Raw genomic sequence first — 15,187 nt, 5'->3', positions numbered from 1 at the left:
AATTGATTGATTGATTTGGTTTATTTTAATTTGCTTTTCTGCCACTTTTGGCTAATCGCGAAGATGAGGATGATATGATGAAATATCAAATGACACCAATGTCTAAGCCAGGATTTAAACCAGAGACACCTGGTGCCGTAGCGAGCTGTGCTAACCACATCCCCACGGAGTGTTTCGTGTATCATGCAATATCAACAATTGCAAGAGACACTCATGACATAGGGGAAATCCATGAACGAACAAATGTAAACATGATGTTTGCTGCCTCGTTTCGAACATGCAGACTGTAATGTTATTACAATTTATTTATTAGAAAATTGTGAAGTAGCGCTATTTCGAATCGAGTTCGTTATAAAAAGCAGGCAAACCTCTATACTGAAAAGAAACAAAAATTTCCGGCAGATGAATATTCTTGAGCCACTTCGGTGACTGAGTACGTTTAGTGATCAAAACATGATCTTGCTACCGAATGTTCCGGACACGAGTTCCGACCTGCACAAAGATGTCACTGGATCTTTCGTCCTCGTATTTCCTATTTGTCTGAAAGTGAAGAAAAATGACATACAATGAGAAGAATATAAATTTACAAGAATTATCCCAGAAGTTCCTCTAGATGTCAAAATCTCGCTCATTTGCTACAAAACATTGACATTTTGGTGCCTTCCAAAAATGTTACAGTACAATCCAGGTGCCCTTTACAGTTCAGTGCTTGATATAAGTATGCATTTCTTGGCTTTGGTTTTTAATAAGCACTAGTTTTAATGTGTGAATTTATTCATGTCTAAACGACGTTTTCATTATATTAAAAGCCGGCCGCCGTGGCGGAGTGGTTGGAACATCGAGCTACGATGACAGGGGTCTTGGGTTCAAATCCCAGATTGGGCATGGATGTTTGTGAGTGTCCATTCATCAATTTCATCATATCATCACTCATCCCCATCTTCACAAATTAGCCAAAAGTGGCACAAAAAGCGAAGTAAAATAAAGCAAATCAATGAATCAATCAATCATTAAATTAAAAGAGCCTTGCAATTATTTCCTTATGAGACGAACTCGATTACCAATAACGCTAGCGCAGATAGGAATATTTTCAAATAAATTGTAATAACATTACAGTGTGCGTGTTCGAAACGAGGCAGCAAACGCATCATGTTAACATTTGTTCGTTCATAGATTTCTCTTATCTCACGCGTGGCCCTTGCAAATGTTAACATTGCATGATACACGAAACACTCCGTGGTGATACGGTTAACACAGCTCGCTACAGCTCTAGGTGTCTCGGGTTTAAATCCTGGCCTAGACATTGGTGTCGTTTGATATTTCATCATATCATCATCATCTTCGTGATTAGCCAAAAGTGGCAGAAAAGCGAATTAAAATAAACCAAATCAATCAATCAATTATGGAGATATTTTAGAATGAGTACGTAATCTTGAATTTCAGTCTGCCCATTATTTGTCTTGGTCAGTTTATAAATACTGTCAATGCTTCTTACATCATCGCAAGTATCATTAATGTTTTGAATTTTGCTCAGGCAAGACTCCCAAGCTGTTGTTTTCACGTCGTCTTTATTAACGAGGAACGCTAGTAGCAACTCTGCCACGCGCCCCTGGTAGTTATGTCAGAGGAAGCGTTTGCTGTGTTGGGTTGCATACATACAGGATAGATTTTAAGCGCTTATAGCTCAGAAACTAAGCGCTTTCGAGGTAAACTTTACAGGGAAAAGTTACATGTTTTTGTGATATCTACCAGCACCCAAGCGTTGTTGAAAGAGTTTTGCGACACCCTGTATATTATCATTATGATTTTATTATCAATTAAAACAAGAAAAAATAATATGATATAAAAATTCAAGTTAATTCATTCATTTTCTTGCACAAATATATTTCCCAACTTTCAGAATTCCACTGTTGCCTTTACTGAATTTCATTTTGTTTATTCCACATTTCTGCAATGAATTTAGCATTTTTTTTTTTAAACAACTACTATTAAATTAAATTAACATTTACATTTGCATGTAATATTTTTTTAAAAAAATTCTGTTAATACTTGCATAAAAATTTATTGTCAGAATGACGAAAGAGGAATCCTTGTAATAATGTTTTCATAATTCACGAACTTCTCGCATTATAATCAAGAGGTCCCAGGTTTGATACCGGTGGAGCCACATGGTTAAAAGATCAACTACTGTGAAACTATTTGTGTGCTGGATTTAATTTTACGAGAGCCACTATTTATATTTTGAGCCTTGGCAACACTGATTGAAGTTAGGCGCGATTTGACGTTTGCACGGAATCGTCTGGCATTATTGACCATAACGTACTTCAAATGTTTTGTCAATAGCTTCATTTGTGTTGTTTATGTTCCCTTGGAGATTGCGTGACAACAATAAAATGGAATTAACTCGTGAACATTTTCGTGCGATGATTTTTTACGATTTTCGACGTGGATTATGAAGACAAGAGTGCATCGATCAACTTACTTCCACATTTGGCGATGAAGCCCCATCCTTTGCCACTGTGAAACGCTGGTATAACGAATTTAATCGTGGCCGCCATTCGCTCACCGATGAGATTCGCGAAGGTCGTCCAAAATCAGTTGTTGTTCAAGAAAACATTGATGCTGTGCAAAACCTAATACTGCAAGATCGTCATGTGACATACTGTGAGATTGAGGCAACCATAGGCATTAGTTCCACCAGCATATATAAAATATTACATGATCATTTAGCTGTGAGAAAGGTATGTTCTCGTTGGATCCCACACAATTTGACAAAAACTCAAAAAGACGGTCATGTCAATTGGTGCAAACAAATGCTCAATAAATACAATCGTGGTGCTTCAAAAGACGTATATAAGATTGTAACAGGTGACGAATCATGGATATATGCATATGAGCCGGAACGTAAACAGCAGTCGACTGTATGGGTGTTTCAAGATGAACCCAATCCAACAAAAGTTGTTCGCGCTCGAAACAAATGGTCGCCTGTTTTTTCGGGAAAACTGGTCATGTGGCAACTGTGCCTTTAGAGGAACGTAGAACAGTCAACTCTGAATGGTACACAACAATTTGTTTGCCAGAGGTCTTCGGTCAAATACGGAAAACAAACAAACGCCGTCGGATCATTCTTCATCAAGACAATGCCAGCTGTCACACATCTCGTCTAACAACCGACTTTATGAACAGTCAAAAAATCGAATTGATGGGTCATCCGCCGTACAGTCCTGATTTGGCACCCAATGAGTTCTTTTTCTTCCCGAATGTCAAGAATAAATTGCGTGGACAACGATTTTCGTCGGAGGAAGATGCCGTTGATGCGTTCAAAAACCATATTATGGAGGTGTCTCAAGAAGATTGGAAAAACTGCTTTGACAAATGGTTCGAACGAATGGAAAAGTGTATTGACCATAAAGGAGAATACTTCAAAAAACAATAAAGCAGTTTTCAATGCCAAATTCCTGTTTTTTCATTGTTAGGCTCAAAATATAAATAGTGACCCTCGTATGGACATGGTATTGGCAAAAATTGGAGACTGGACCTACAGTTTAAATTTGATCCAAACCAATGTGCAATGTCTCTCTGCAGGATATTGAACTAGGGACCCTTGTTTACACAGCAACATATTTCCATCTATCATGGAGGCTTGGACCTGGTCTTACATGGGTAGGAAATAATATGATCTGTTCAGTGCAGAATGTAACAAGTAATTTATGTGATTTATTTGAGGTGTTGACCAGTAAGATAAGAAAAGCATGTGTTTTAATTATTTCTTAATAATGCTAAATTTCTCCAGATTCTACTAATATGCTTCTTATGGAAAGTAATTTCCTATTATTTGTAATCAAATAGGGAGCTCTTGTCGGAGGAATAATCCCATTTGTTTTCAACATCTGGATTGGAATAGGAAGACAACTGACAGTTGTAAATAAACTGAATGAAGGATATTCAACTGGACCAGCAGCCAAATGTTCCAATTCATCATTGTGGAATTTTGAAAACAATAATGCTACTGTTACAAGGTTCGTTCTCTTGTTATAAATGTTATCATTAGTGTATGTACTTCTTTTTCACATAGGTTTACCATAGCATTGGCATTCTTTGGAAGTGTGTATGTTAAAGGTGAGCCAATATCAATTTAAACTGATTCCGACACAGATATTCTTATGGATTCTCATTGGTACCAATACTGATGCTTGAACTTTATAACAATTAAAGGTTGTTCAGAATATTTATAAATATACCGTTACAATTATGCATCAATCTACCAGAGTTTTGCTTTAATATATTCAAAGAAGTGCATAAGAGATAATATTAAAATTAAAATAGCTATCATTTAATTATGAAATTCACTTTTACCACACAATATTGGTGCAAAAGATTGAAAATTAAAATTACTACTACTTACTTACTCTCACTCTCTCCTCCCTCCCCCTTTGTGTAATTTCCAGTGTAATTAGACCCCACAAAAGTGTCATGACATTTTTGCAGCTTCTGTGAGATGCCCAGATGCCAGAAAAGTATCAACTGGTATCAGCGATTAAATCTGAACTGGAACTTTCGATGACAACATTGTCCTCCTAATTCTTGAAGCTTTCCTAGCAACCAGGGTGCGAAATCCTGGGGGTTTACCCTCAATAATCACCCCCACCAACAAACTTGCTTTCAAAATTCCCCCCCCCCACCAAAAATTTCGTAGGGAGAGTTTTTGTTTCAACAAACAAAAGATAAACAATTACTTTTAATTTCAAATATACTGTACTAAGAATAATATCGAAAACATACACAAATTAGTGTAGTTGTGAGTGTTCAATGCTTTTTCTCTCTCAAGAGATCATTAACAATTCTACACCAATTTTCACAATAAAAGTAAACAAGAATGCAAAACAATAATAACTATGAAATCTAATTGATTTATATTAACATGAAGCAAAAATCTAAATAAAAAACTTACAGATAATAAAACCACTTCAACTAATTCATAATCAATTAACATCTTTAACCAGTTAGTAAAGGAAGTAGTTAGCTACTTTATAATATCTGATATATATAAAAGTAACACATTTCTTTCTTTTTTGTAATTAATAATAATAATATATTTTTAATTTACTATTTTTGGCTTTTAATAACATTATAAATATGTATATCGTATAATTTATATGTATGTTTGTGGGGGAGGGGGGTTTGTAGATTAAGATCTTTCTACCCCCACCAATCTTAAATGTTTTCACACCCTGCTGGCTACAAATGATGAAGAGTTTTTCTCTGGATATCAGCCAGGTGATTTCCAGATAGGCTTCTGAGCAATGTTAGCTCTCAAAAGCTTATCCAGAAATCACCTGGCTGATATCCTGAGAAAACCTCAACACTGTCCTCCTCTGGACAGATCAGGAGATCTCAACCGCAACCTGTATGTGGATCTTCACATCTGAGGAATGTGATTTGAAGATCTCAATGTACATAAAAACACAAATAATTTCTACATTTCTAATTGTAAATGCAATGTTTGGTAAAAGTTCAAAATTCACTTTTCTACATCTAATATGTACTTACAAATGTCATTTTCTCTACATGTTTATTATACATTCTGATATTCTATTCTACGTGGGTGTACCCAAAAGAAACCAAACTAATTTTGTGGTGGGCAGAGCTTTTGTAGTACCGCGTTTTGCCGCTAGGAGCGCATAGAGCGAACCTTCCTGAGTCCATAAGCCGAGTGCCATCGCTGAAGCAGGTCAGGACACGTTTCGGCGGAGTTTAGTGACAGCTGTTTTGTGTGATCGTCGTTTTTGCAATGGCTGATTTTCGGAAACAGCGTGCAGTGGTGAAATTCTGCTTTTTGCTTGGAAAGAGTGGAACAGAAACTCTTGAAATGTTGAAACGGCATGCAAGGACGATGCTATGGGGAAAACTCAAGTGTTTGAGTGGTTTTCCAGTTTCAAAAATGGTGAAATGTCAGTTGATGACAAACCTCGTTCTGGTCGTCCTTCCATGGCCCAAACACATGACAATGTTGAAAAAATTCGTGAAATCCTCAACGAAGATCGACGACAGATCATTGAACAAATTGTGGAGCTGTCAGGAGTGACTTGGAGTTCAGTGCAGCGAAGTTTTGAAATGATTGCACAACAGTGTGCGGCGGAAGCGGCCCGATTTGTGGCAGTCGGGTGACTGGTTTTTCCATCATAACAATGCCCCGGCTCACACAGCCCTGTCTGTATGACAATTCTTGACCAAAAATGGTATGACCCCTGTTCCTCACACCCCATACTCACCTGACCTTGCACCGTGCAACTTTTTTTGTTTCCTAGAATGAGACATGAAAGGAAAGCGTTTTGCTGATGTTGCTAAGGTAAAGAAAAAAACGACGGAGGCACTGTCACGCATCACAAAATATGACTTTAAAGAATGTTTTGAAACATGGAGTCAAAGATTGGACAAGTGTCTTAATGCAAGTGGAGAGTACTTTGAAGGGGATTGAAGGTTTGTACTTAAATTGTGAATAAATAAGTTCACATAGTTCGGTTTCTTTTGGATACACCCATGTATTCTCATTATGTAACATCACCTTTTCATGGAATGCAGAAGACCTGGATTTAATTCCTGGGGCGAGTGATTTTACGGGCGTTTCATTGTTCCTGGGGTTCTCCCAGCCTCAAATACATGGATAACTGGGTCATAAAGGCAACCAGAACATAGCGACCTACCTCCACATGCTGCAGTGTCCTATGTCCCTACTTTACCTTTTACTTTTTCATCTCTTGGGTTAATTGCAATGATGCAAATGAATGACGACATGGATGATGGGACAAATGCAATGATACGTCCATGTTTTAGCAGGCATCAAATCAGGGATTTGAGAGTGCATTATACTGACCATTCTGCTATGGAGGCACTAGACATTCAAAAAATTATACATATCATTGTACTGGAATACAGCTGTAATCCTTTCAGTACACTTAGCTGTTCAAAATCTTTCTAATGTTTACTAGCATTTCAGTTTCCTAGCCTATGAATATTTTGGTTACTTGCTAGCCCACCTCCAGTTGAACTGAACAATTGCTATTAATTAAACCTTTGTTTTCTTTCTATCCTGGTTAGTTTGTCTACTTTTACTGATTTGATATTTGTAGCTTTTAATTTATGAATATTTCCGTTGCTTATTAGTCCACCTCCAATTGAATTGAACAATTGCTATGTGATTGCTTGCTAATTTTATTTTTTAAAACTCTCTAATTTTACTGATCTGATATTTCTATAACTAACCTTTAATTTAGTGTAAAAGTCTGGCATTTTCATATTTTTTTAAAAAAATGAAAATAAAGGTATAATTCATATACCCTTGTTCTGTAAATATCTGAACATGTACATTAATTTTCTATGGCAAATATATTAGAGCCACCTGGTTGCGTCAATTTAGAAGATTAATATATCACTTACAGTTTTTATGGACTGCTTACAGTTTTGCATCAGATCAGAATAATATCAGTTATCACTATCTCAGGAAGTCTCAATTGGTATTTTTTTGGTATCAGAATAAAATTCATATTGGTCCATTTATTATTCAAGTATAGGAACAGCAAGCAATACAGGATGCCAATATCAGATCATAAAATGTGTAACTTGAATGCACTGGTTTATGATATGATTGAAAGAAACGTTAAATTGCTGGTCTTAGATATACATGTGTGTTGATGTTCATATTTTGGTTGGTATATTTTCTGTTTTCATTCACAGGCACAAATCGTTATTTGTATACAGAGTGTCAGATAATTGGCATTCTGCAATTACTTGCATTATGACACTAGTCATAGGGTTGATAGTCAGTTTAAGCACTGGGCCAATGCAGACACAAGAGCTCCATCCAACATTGATCAGTCCACCGATGCTTCAATTGAGCAAGAAAATCTCCAATAGATGGCATGTTTTCAGGGAGAGACGATCAAAAACTGTAAGGGTACAAGGTTTCTTTTAAGAACCCAGCATTTTTAATAGCATTAGTAATTCACAGCTGTCACAAATTATTGAGTTAATTTCAACAGGAATAGCAAAACAGCCAAATAACATCTCCAAGTGTATTATATAGGGATGCACACAGGATTCAAAATCACAGACACTCAGGAAAAAAAAATCCCATCTTGATCCCAACCTTAGGAAATGGTTGTTATGATTTTTCAGGATCCTGAACAGTTGGGAATTTCAAACAAGCAAAGGTGAACAAGGCATAACTTACAGCACATGCCATCATTTCAACAAGTAATGAAGTCCAGTTTTGGCACGTACTTACGGTTTCCTCTACCTTTCACTACATTATGTGGCTTCATCAGGAGATAAGAAAGAATAGTCAAAGTTTAAACATGGGGAGGTAAATTAGGTTAAAATGGTAAAAGACAATGCAACTGATTGCACAGTATGGAGTAGGAAGGAGTGACAGGTTACTGCATTGTCTTTTACCATTTTAACCTAATTTACCTCCCCTTATGTAGAGTTTTTTTTGTGTGTGTGTGTGTGTGTGTGTGTGTGTGTGTGTGTGTGTGTGTGTGTGTGTGTGTGTGTGTGTGTGTGTGTGTGTGTGTGTGTGTGTGTGTGTGTGTGTGTGTGTGTGTGTGTGTGTGTGTGTGTGTGTGTGTGTGTGTGTGTGTGTGTGTGTGTGTGTGTGTGTGTGTGTGTGTGTGTGTGTGTGTGTGTGTGTGTGTGTGTGTGTGTGTGTGTGTGTGTGTGTGTGTGTGTGTGTGTGTGTGTGTGTGTGTGTGTGTGTGTGTGTGTGTGTGTGTGTGTGTGTGTGTGTGTGTGTGTGTGTGTGTGTGTGTGTGTGTGTGTGTGTGTGTGTGTGTGTGTGTGTGTGTGTGTGTGTGTGTGTGTGTGTGCGCGCGCACGCGCGCGCCTAATTTAAAGAATTACCTCCCCATGTTTTAAACTTGGCTATTCTTGTCTCATCTTCAGATGAAGCCATTTTGAAAATATTTTAAAATTTTATGTTTTTGACAACACAGTTAAAATTCACTAACATAAAAAACAATGGTATATGTTGCTTGTGGAAAAAATGTCATCATTTTTGTTGATACTCTACTAATATACAGACTATGATAAAATGCCGCATTAACAACATGACAGAAAATGCATCAGAATCTTAGTTTTTTCTGTGCATTTATAAACAGTGAAGAAAAACTTTATGTTACCTCTACAATGCAACAGTAGTTGACTGACTGTATGAAAGGTATGTAGAAACTGAATGTATCACAAGTGTACAAAAACAGAGTAGAGAATAATAAAAATAATTATAGACATTATACCTAGCATATATACCCAGCATCTGTGTATAATGTATACTTAAAGATAAACGAAAGTTTTTCATGGTTTGGTGCAGTAAACAGCATGTGGTGAAAGTATTTTGTAACTAAAGTTCCTTAGTACAGTGTTGCTTCCATTCCACCTGTCTGATTAATTTCAAAGGACCACTGCCTTCATTTGCACAGGCAGTGGTCCTTCGAAATTAATAAGACAAAAAAGAAATGGAACGTAAAAATTTGGAGCCTTAGCTATGCAGTCTTCACAAAGATGAAAAGACCAATTGGACAAAAATCAATAGTTAGGTCTATAAATTTCACCCTAAGCAAATACACTGTGTAAATAAACTTGCTCTTTCATTCTCTGGAAGTTGGGTTAACTTTTTCTGGGGAAAAATGTTTTGACCCTCCTGGATGAGATGTAAATCAAAAACATAGTGCAAGGTTTTCTTGAACCCTCTATGAATTAAAAAAATGCACACTTGTATATTTTGAATTTCTAAAAGATACAGTGGAACCTGTGACGACATGTAGGAAAATGTCAAATCCAGATAATTTTATAACATATTGTTTTATTTGAAGCAGGAAGACAAACTTTATGAATCAGGAAACTACATGGAGTTACAGCTCCACTGTAACTACTTCTAATACCAAGGACTGGAATTCATATTATATTTTATCGGACTTTTCTATTTGCTACTTGCTGAAGTTTATTGTTTAAGTGTAATAAAATATTACTACTATTAAAACTGGAAAAGCATTAATTTTTCTCTTCTCCATGAAAATTGAAAACAGCAGCAAATATTAACTGGAATAATATATTTTTTTCCATCTCGAAGTACACACTTTTTATTCAAAGTGCAAAACAGTAATATTTTGAGAACACCATGTTAAAGAATGTGAAGAAGTAAAAACAAGTAGAATTAGATAGTAGTTTTGAGGATAGGAAAAGGTATTTTTCGCCAAGTGTACAGATAAAGGTAATTTGATTAGGAATTATTTGTATGATTTTCAAATTCTTTACTTGATACAGTGCATCTGTTATTGCAATAAGGAAAACTTTACATGTACAGAACTTAGGAAAAATTTACATGTATAGATCTTTTTAATATTTCTTCAAGTTTTTAATCTGTTTCAGTCTACTAATGAAGAGTTGCCTGATAAGTTCCCCAAAAAGCAAGAATATGGAGATGAAGTTGAGCTCCAACCACTACACACAAAGGAAACCGACATCTAAATTGTGTGTTCCTATAATGTAATTAAATAATTATGTAAAAATAAAAAAGTATGCTATGAATATATGTTGTATGACTAATTATAATATTGTATTTCCATTTGTCATATTTTCTTAAGTTGTGGTAATAATAACTGGTGGCACAACAGCCCATGAGGGCCAGGCTGTCAGCCTCACTCCCACCTACTGATGTGGAAGATCATCCAACCAGTTATGGGGTGATGTGTGGTCAGCATGACAAACCCTCAGTCGTCATTGTAGGTTTCCATGACCCGGGTTATACTACTCATTCATAGTTCTCCAATTTCCTCATGATGGTGTGTAGCCACCGGTCCCATACAAAGGCCGAAATCTCGGGAGAAAAGTTGTTATACTCCTCCCAGGAGACTCGAGCCTGCATGTGTCCCATAACCGGACCCCAAAGCATGATGCCTTAGACCAAACTGCCATGGTGAGAGACCTTAAGCTGTAGTGGACATTTCTAAGGAGGAAATTTTAAAAATGCATATGCATACATGTGTGCGCAGACATGCACACACCCAACAATAAGACTTCCACTTCACTAGTAAGGCATGACACCAATTTCTGGATTAATTTATAAGCAAGACATGAACATATTTTAAAACAATGTTGTTGGGTTGATACCACTTTGAACCAACAATATTTGAAATTGTAAGAATTCAAAGTAGTTCAGTATGATTATAAATTTTAACACACAAGTTTCACATCTACCCAAGCTGCATTTGGCATAATTTTCCGGATATTTAGATTCCAAGTGCATAGCAACATTTTTGTGAATCCACGACAACACTTTGATGCTGGAAAATCATCAGCTGGTGTAAGTGATTAAATTTCGACCGATACTTTCAAGTACTGATACATCAATCCCTAGCAGGCATTTCAAAATTTCAGTGTTGACTCAGCTTCATGACAACATTTGTGGAACTACTTGAAAACAACAGCAGGTTCAGATATAAAAAGACTGACAGCAGCTGTAATGAACTCAATGCACTGGCCATGAAAAGCTGATTGGCAGACCTTGGGATTAGCTCTGAGCAAGGAAAAGAAAATTGATACTTAAAAGGAGAATTCACACCGAAGCAACACGTGTCACTTGGGGATTTCACCAATCGAACGCAGGCTTGTGCAGCCTGTCACGGAGCTATTGTGTGAAACGTTGCTGCTGATTGGTTCGTTCCCAAGCGACACGTGTCACCTGTTGCTTGTCACTTCGGTGTGAAATCTCCATAAGAGTAGTAGAATTTACAAAGTATCTGTATGTACAAAAGAACCCAAAAAAGTAAAAATAAAAAAAAAGCTTGTAAGGAAATTTGAACAAAAGCACCATTTAAGGATGGAATTGGATTTGTTTTACAAAAAGAAAGGAAGATGGAATGCTTATGTTACTGGACAAATCAAATTTCAAGGATACAAGGAAAAATAGTTACTGATTAAAACCACAAGCAAAAGATTTTGTTCCTATTTATACCCATTGAATCAAACATGAAAATACATCAAATAGTGAGCCACGTCTTTACTTACTATCTGGTCCCAATAGACAATTCAAACACGTAACTATCAACAGTATTAGATTATATTCGCACTATGTGGCAGTAAAATGCTTTAAAAATCAATACAGTGGAACCCCGATTTTACATTTTCCTGCATTATACGTTCAATCTTGATTGGTCCCTACATTGCAAAATGGTGTAAAATTTTTCTCGATTTTACATTTTTCACATTTTAAGTTTCTTTAGCTTGGTCCCTTGAAAAGCGTAAAATGGAGATTTCACTGTAGTATTTTTGTTAGTAAAGTTAACACATTGAATCCCAGGGTATTTAAATTGGCAATAACTCAGAAACCCAGTCATTTTATGTGATTTTCAAAAATCTGAAACAATTTATTTTTTGGTCTTACTATACATGTGTTATACATCAAAATAAAGGCAATTTATTTGCCTACACGATAAAAAAGAAATAATTAAAATCTGTGTATTCTTGCATGTGCTAGATATGTTCAACATAGTCCTTATTTTTCATATAATGAAGGTCTGAACTTCTAATACTAAACATATCTACTCTTAGTATGAAACACAGTAAACAACTCATTACAAGTAAATAAATGTGTTCAATTTCTTTCAATATCCATTAGCCAGGAAGGGGAGCTTGAGCCCCCTGCCCCCATATGGACACCCATGGTCAAGTGTGCGTATGTGTGTGTTTGTGAGTGATGATAAAGCACTAAAAATATAGGCCTAGTACTGTAATCAATGAAATGAATGTGTTTTCCATTCAATGAGAAGACGGTTCAAAATTTCACCACCAGGGTACAGCACAATGCAAAGGCATACCAAAAGAACTCCCAGGAACATTCTGCACGTGCATGGTCTAGCATCGTAACTCCATACATTCAAGTGATATTGCCCACACTATGTACGTGCATGGGACACTCGCCATATTCAGGATGTTTGTGCATAGCATGAGCATGGGATTCAATGTGTTAAGCTTTCACATTAAAATGCTTTCTTCTCTTAGCTTACAAGTATCTATGAGTATTTAAAATCTATTTATCTCTATGGCTGAGCCAATTTTAATACATAATACACGTGATACAGATACACATGTATAAATGTAGCTACTCCCCATTAAATATCTCTAAAATGGTAATAAATTTTATGAAAATAAAACAAGCAAAGACTGTTTTAGGCTCCAACATTTCAACTTGACATTGAAGCTCTTGCCAGGCTGGCAATGTTCAGCTTTTAAAAATTACTTTAACAAAGCTCGTTTCAAATACCTGTGAAAGTTACAAGTTTTCAAAAAATAAAAATTGATAATATCTTGCAATATTTCTCTTTGTTTTCTTCTTTATTTTTATTGTTTTTCTAGTGTATTCTTAACTTATGATTATCCCCACAGCTTGCATAATGGCTCTCAAATATCCTAACACCATTTATTTGCCTCATCTTCTCCTTCTTTCTGTTAATTGTGCTACCGATAACACTCTTTGCTTGTTTAATTTGTGTACAATTTAATATTGGTGATATTAACAAGCAAACATGAATCACCAAAACAAATTTTCCATTAAATATGCTTGATGCCCCTTCTGCACCCCTACTAACTTTCTACTGATGCTGTTACAGCTAAGTACACTTACTGATTTCTTTTCTACACTTTAGGAGTTCAAATTGCATTAAATTAATTGCAAATGTTAAGAAACGGGTGCTATAATCACTTGATTATAGTGGGATTTAAACTGAAATGGTGTATGTCTAATTTTAACAAAATACAGATTAATATATTTTACCGTATTTACTAAAAAAGACTTTTCACAAACTTCTTGTTTGTTACCTTCAGTCTATCTTGAATCTTGTCCAAAATGTTGGAAGCTTTCAATAAATGCTGGTATGTTCATTGATATATTTAAATTCGATGTTCTGCCCCTTTTGACTAATCGCAAAGATGAGTAATGATATGATGAAAATGAAGAAACGTCACTAGCAAATAATACCTAGGCTGGGATTCGAACCAGAGACACCTGGCATCTTAGTACACTGTGCTAACCTTTGCATCATAGATGATGGCTTAAATGCTGGTAATAATAATAATAATAATAATAATAATAATAATAATAATAATAATAAATGAATATATTTTCAGCACAGGCAGAAAACATTATCTGGTGCTCATTCACAATAATAATCAATTTGTTAGCTTCCGAGGTTATTTGGGTTATTCAATTGTAGTGTAGAATTAATCAATGTTCATGTAAGCATTTTACATACCTCATATAAGATATGAACCAGTACTGTATCAGTCAGTGGTATTGGTTAGTACTAGGTATGGACCAATAAAAATCATCTTTTTACATGCATTATGTAAAGAAGTCAGTCAACAAGTCAAGAACTTTATGAAACATTTGCAATATTTTACTGAATTGATAGAATATTGGTATTGGTAAATTTTTATGTATCAATACCTGATCTCTGATCAGTATCGGCACTAGCCTTAGCAAAGGAAAATGCATATTTAGTGTATATGAATTACACTCTTATATTCATTTAAAAAAATACAAACTGCATTTTTTGCACTAAATTACAGGATATTTATAGAAATACTGTATCACAAAATGATCAGTAATTTTATCAAAATACTCATATGATTCTATTGGCTAATACCAATAGAGTATCAATTAATCTGTCTTATCTCTGACCAGTGCTGACATATTACTACAGTAAAACCTCCTTAATCCAGACCCCGATAAGCCGGATTTCGCTTCGCTTAATCCGGACAGGCAAAAGCCCCCCCCCCCCAAAAAAAAGCAGAATGCAAGGTTTTAAATGTGGCTAGAAGTCAACAAGAAACCCCCCCCCCAAAAAAAGGAAATCAACCATTGATGAAATTCTGTTTCCTGCAGACTTTGTACAGTACTGTATAGTGTCTTTAGGCCTATGCCATTTAAATACACCATAATAAACATGTTTGTTGCTATAAACGGAGTTTTAATGCACTTTCTACCGTTCTTTTAGGTCATTTCAGTTAATCCGAACTTTCGTTAAACCAGTGAATTTATCCCCCCATTAGTCCGGATTAAAGAGGTTTTACTGTATTACTGTTACTACCGACTCAACCCTAACGTAACTACTACATATTCTATAGACACACGATT

The 15,187-nt window shown here is 35.7% G+C and overlaps 1 protein-coding gene across 1 annotated transcript in view; it reads left to right on the top strand.

The window, feature by feature from the left end:
• LOC145988781 (sodium-coupled monocarboxylate transporter 1-like) overlaps positions 1 to 10,540 on the top strand; it is an 87,451-nt gene extending 76,911 nt beyond the window's left edge. Inside the window, exons 13-15 of the mRNA XM_083123967.1 lie at positions 3,850 to 4,019; positions 7,735 to 7,948; positions 10,423 to 10,540. Coding sequence (XP_082980093.1) covers positions 3,850 to 4,019; positions 7,735 to 7,948; positions 10,423 to 10,521 — 483 coding nt within the window. The 3' untranslated portion in view covers positions 10,522 to 10,540. The remainder of the gene's footprint in view (positions 1 to 3,849; positions 4,020 to 7,734; positions 7,949 to 10,422) is intronic.
• The last annotated feature ends 4,647 nt before the right edge of the window (positions 10,541 to 15,187 follow it).

The sequence above is a fragment of the Lepisma saccharinum genome, chromosome 1 (assembly GCF_977018435.1).
Source record: "Lepisma saccharinum chromosome 1, izLepSacc3.1, whole genome shotgun sequence".
In the NCBI taxonomy this organism is placed as follows: Eukaryota; Metazoa; Arthropoda; class Insecta; order Zygentoma; family Lepismatidae; genus Lepisma; species Lepisma saccharinum.
Note: the sequence above shows the minus strand (reverse complement) of the source record. Positions and strands in the feature narration are given on the sequence as shown.